At 32.6% G+C, this 5,320-nt stretch overlaps 1 protein-coding gene across 1 annotated transcript; it reads right to left on the bottom strand.

Moving 5' to 3' along the window:
- Positions 1-2,900: 2,900 nt before the first annotated feature.
- LOC106299103 (exocyst complex component EXO70A1) lies at positions 2,901-4,957 on the bottom strand. The gene has a single exon (XM_013735242.1). It carries the CDS (start codon positions 4,951-4,953, stop codon positions 3,031-3,033), a length of 1,923 nt encoding a protein of 640 aa, XP_013590696.1. The 5' UTR covers positions 4,954-4,957; the 3' UTR covers positions 2,901-3,030.
- Positions 4,958-5,320: the final 363 nt, after the last annotated feature.

Here is a 5,320-nt window from a genome sequence, read left to right as displayed (position 1 = left end):
GTTTAGGGTTTAGAGTTTAGGGTTTAGGGTTTAGAGTTGAGAAATAAGGTTTTGGGGATAAGATTTCAAATTTTGAAAAATAAAAAAAATAAAATTTTCAAAGAATAAACTTAGAAAAGTGCTATTTTGGTCATTTTAGTTTTTGAGTGCTATTTTTGTGATATAAACTTAGAAAGATGTTATTTTGGAGATTTGCCCTATAATGAATCATTGAATACTATTGTATATTTCTCAATTTACTAATAGAATCTTTCATTGTTGGTATTTACAAAATTGACAAGTGACTCACTGTATGTATTAACCAATAATAATTTTACTAGGTAGTCATCTGCGCCATGCACGTAGCAAAATAATTGATTAGATTATTTATTTTACATTGTAATAAGAAATTTGTCATATAGCTTTTTAAAGTATGGGCATTCAGATATCTATTCGGATTCAGTTGATCTATTCGGATTTCGTATTTTGGAGTTAGAAATTTAAATATGATTCAAATATTTAAAAATTTTTGTTTGAGTTTGGCTCGAATCATTGCAGGTTCGGTTTGGATTCGAGTTCGGATATCCATTTTAATTATGTTTTTAACAAAAATCCAAATATACTTAATCCTCAAAATCTAAAAATAAAAATAATATAAAACAAAAAATTTTGAGTAATGTAAGACTAAATACTTAAATTTACATAAAAATAGTTCAGTTTAAATATTTAGATAGAGAAAAATATATATATTTCAGTATTTGAACATGTTTTGTTATTTTAGATATTTTCATACTATTGAATATCTAATAGATATAAAATTTAAAATTATTGATATATTTAAGTATATAATTTTGTTTTAGATATTTTCGGTATCCAAAATATTTCAATTTGGATAAGATTCGGGTCTGGTTATTCGGATATTAAACTTTTAGACTCATTTGAGTACTTAGCCAGTTTTAGTTTGTGTTTAGTATTATTTTAAAATCAAGTTCCGTTTAGTTTTTTTGGATCCAAATATTTTACTCAAACTTACTTTCTTCTACTAATATAAAGAAACATAAATAAATGTAAAACAAATATGATGGGTTTATTTTACGTACATAGTTATTGGGAAATACTTTAAGAATACCAATAAAAATGGTTGGGCGTCGTGTCAATATTGTTGGCATGTTCTAAAATTGACGTAATCTATACCAATAACATGTACTTTCGTATAATAAATTCTTGGTAAATATAATAAAAACACGATACAATCGAGTGAAATGGGTTAGAGTTGCGTCGAAAATAATGTAATCTCTTCACACGGTACATGAATTATGTTTTCAATCGATTTCCTGAGTTTTTATTTTCTTTTAAAACTTTTCTGATTTCTGATTTTTTTTTTAAACAATCTGATTATGTTTCTAATTTTTGATATGAAAACTCTGTAAAGAAAAATAATACTTGAATAAACTAAAGATCAAACTTTGTGTGTGGCGTTTTTCACATCAATTTCCTTAATTCATAACCAATCACCATTATTTGTTGTTTTTGTATACATAAACCTCAATCATGGCCAAGTTCGACAAAATACGAAACTTTAATTTCTAAAAAAAAAATTATTCCAGCATTTTAATTGATGTGAATCTTAATGATTTTGTAATTTATTTCTTTCAACAATGATATTATTCAGTACTTGCCCGGATAGAACTTTAATTCACTAATACAAATGTTAAAAATAAGAAAACTAAAAATGATCTGACTAAACAAATTAATGTGTGAACACATTAAATTGTTTATGATATAGTTAAGAAAATTAGTATGTGAACACATTAATTGCTAAATGACTGTAAAGCTGACACATAAGTATTGTAAAATTGAAATGATTGTGAGGCTGATAACTGTCAATACGTGTATGAACACAATTATTACAAATGCTTTTATTTTAATATATAGGGATACTGCGTAAATATTTATGTCATGCTATGGCATTTATTACATACCAATAATATATATGTAATGCATAAAGTCTGCAAAAATGTGAATTCTAAGTTGGATATATTTAATTTGTCTTTTGACATATAGTAAATTGGTTTTGTATTTTTTGATATAAATAAGATACGTTCGAACTAAAAAAAATCTACAAACGTGCGACGTAGGTCTCAGTGTTCGGTTTTCAAGTTCGGTTTTGGTTTGGATATGTTTTTTTGGTTTGATAGTTATAGAGATTTATGAACTGTTCGGTTATTTGCAAATTCAGTTTGGTTTTCGGCTATTTCAGTTTTGGTTCGGTCGGAGCAAAGTTAGAAATCGGCTAGATACCCAAATATTTCCGGATCTAATTTGGTTTCAGTTTGGTTCTAGTTTTTGGGTAATTTAGATAATATGAATAAAAACGTTGGATAATTTGGTTTTTTCAAGTTAAATATTGGACAATTTGGGTTATTCATATAAAATTTTGAGTAATTCGTTTAATTATAAATATTTTCAGATCAAGAAAATATTTGGGTAATTAAGTTTATAGACAGTATTTTTAGAATATTTGGTTATTTAGAAACTAAATATAATTGATATTTTTAAGTATATAACCAACATCTTAAAAGTTTATGTACTATTTGGATTTCGGTTCGATTTCGATTTTTTATGTCAGAAATATAGGATTTTTCTAGATATTTATGAACAGTTTGATTTTAATTTCAGTTATTTTGGTTCGGTACGGTTTGGTTTCGGATAAATGTACCTACACCTAGTGCGACGTGTTCAAAGTCTTTACTATTTTCCTTTTCTAATCTGAAATGACTGTACCGTTTATTCCACCAAATTATCACATTAATCATGCCTCATGTACCCTAAAGAATAAGCTTGAAATGGACGTTTTTTCTTAGAAAAATAATAGAAGAAATTAAACTTGTAAGGAAATTTTTTCTCAGAAAAATAAAAGCTAAAGATAAATTTGAAATGCGCATTTAAATTAGCCAAGTGTAGACCTTTTGTATGTCACATGCATATACAGTACACACCTATTCAAGTAAAGCTAATCTGTTTTCACCAAATACTCTTATGTAAGTATCATCATATAGCTTCAAATGTCAAGTGAGAATTCTGAGTAACTTCCAAATCCATCACTTTGTTCACAAAATGAGAACACTTGTATGTCTTCTCTGTCTCTTCTTTGCTCTGAAACATTGTCTTCAGCTTCATCTCCAAACCCTTTGGAGTATAACTCAAGTCGTTACCAGGTCTCATAGGATCTTCTTCAACAAGAAGCATTATGTAACTCTGCAGGTAACTCTTGTACCTCGGCACAACCGTTCTTACCATGGCTTGACATATCTTCCATCTCAGTCTTTCATCCTCCACAACCCAATCTGATTGCTTTGTGTATATCTCATCAAAGCCATTAGCAAAGTCTTGTAACGTTCGTTTAATGGACTCACGGGCTCGCTTTCTTCTCGCAGGTTGAGATTTGATGGTGAGTAGAGACAATAGCTTTCCCCAGCTTTCTTTGACATATAACGCTGCGTAATAGTCTCTGTACTGCTCATGTGCGTTCAGCCAAGACTCTCCCATCATTTTCCCGAGATGAGTGTCCCTCAAGCCACAGAAGTGGCTGTGGTTGTTCATCATAAAGATGTAAGAAAGAGCTGTTTCTTTCTTGGAACTCGACCAAGCATCCAAGTTCAAAGCAATCTCTCTAAGTATGTTGTAGATGTGACCTATGAGAATCTCTTCTTGGTACTTTTCCTTCTTCCACCCCAAATCTATCTCAAGAATCTTGGACAAGACCGGCTTGTTCTTGTCTCCAAGCAGCTTGTTGCAGTACTCAGTCACAACACTCACAAGCTTAGGGACACCACCATCAAGAGGAGGGTTGTTCGGTCTTTGAAGCTCCACCTGACAAGGTAACTCCCAGAAGATCTCGCAGACACCATTAACGAGATTACTAATCAGCTCCCGTGTTTCTCTGCGTATGCCTGAGCATAGCTCCCCTTTAAACAGCCGGTTAAACTCGGTTCGAATGTTGTCCATTGTTGAGAAACAATCTAAGAGCTTTAGTAGCTTTGGTGGACTTTTCTTGCATTTGCTGATTCTTGAACCGAACCTGAGGAGCTGAAGGAGTCCTGAGTTTGAAGCTATTGCTCCAAAGCAACGCAATGGAACATCATGTTCTTCTCCAAAGTCTTCAAACACTTCATAGCAGAGCTTACTCTCAAACTCGTAGATCTCTTTCAGAGCTTTCTCCATGTCAAGTCTCCATTGATCTATATCTCCTTCAGTGTCCTGCACATTGTCATCTTCTGTGATTGTTTTGTGTAGATACCCATTCTCAAACCGTTTCTGGATGACCCTTGTGCGGATCTTGATGTAAGAAGGTACACAGTGAGCATCTAATCTCTTGATGATTGTCTTCAACTTTCTCATGTTGGATTCAGACAAAACCTCCTCATCTTCGAGTATCCACTCGAACTCTGTTTCAAGATTCTCCAATGCTATGTAGAGACTACCTCCTCTGAGATAAGCACGAGCCTCGGTCATTTGCAGCTCCTCTAGAAGCTTTATCGAAGTCTTGAACCGCAAACCACAAGGGTGATCTTCAGGCATTCCGTGTTCGGACAGGAACTGGATTGTGTCTTTAAGCCAGTCAAGAGCAAGAACACAGCTACTCGACAGAAGCTTTAACGCTTCTTCAAGACGTTTAACATCCGAAACATAACCAAGAACATCCTTACATGACAGAAGAGATCTCTCGAGTTCTTGAACCGTGACAAAAACTCTCAGAACAGCTGAGATAGGTGCAATGGTGTGACGGATATGATCAGAGAAAGGAGAAGATCTCCATCTCTCTACTTTAACATCAGCTTCTAAAGACAACAAATTGGTGTTGATCTCTTCAAGCTTGGTTCCTATCTTTTCAAGAACCAATGAGAATGTCTCTGATTTCTCCATCTCACTCTTCAATAAACTTCTCATTGCTTTAAGTCTCTCAAGGCTCATTGTTTGTTTGTTACTTAACCCACTAACATGATTCAACAACTTCACATGGATTTATAACAATCTTCTGGTAGATAAACCAAATGTCTTACCAAACCCCACCAAACCAAGCAATTACCAGTGTTATTCCGATAAGCCACAACATCAAAGATTTGGTCTTATTTTAAAAGACTTGTTGACATTTTTTTAATCATTAACTTAAAGCAAAATCTAAGTCTTGTTTTATTTGTTATAGTCAGCTCAACCATCTTTATCTATTGCTTCAACCGTTTATTCTTAGTTTCTACAGTTTGATCATCTGATCAACTTTGGCCTAAAAAGTCAAATGAAATTGTCTTCTCTTTGTTGCATTTATGTGCTTAAAGCCAAA

The sequence above is a fragment of the Brassica oleracea genome, chromosome C6 (genome assembly GCF_000695525.1).
Source record: "Brassica oleracea var. oleracea cultivar TO1000 chromosome C6, BOL, whole genome shotgun sequence".
In the NCBI taxonomy this organism is placed as follows: Eukaryota; Viridiplantae; Streptophyta; class Magnoliopsida; order Brassicales; family Brassicaceae; genus Brassica; species Brassica oleracea.
The sequence above is the reverse complement of the archived record's forward strand: the minus strand, read 5'-3'. Positions and strand labels throughout refer to the sequence as shown.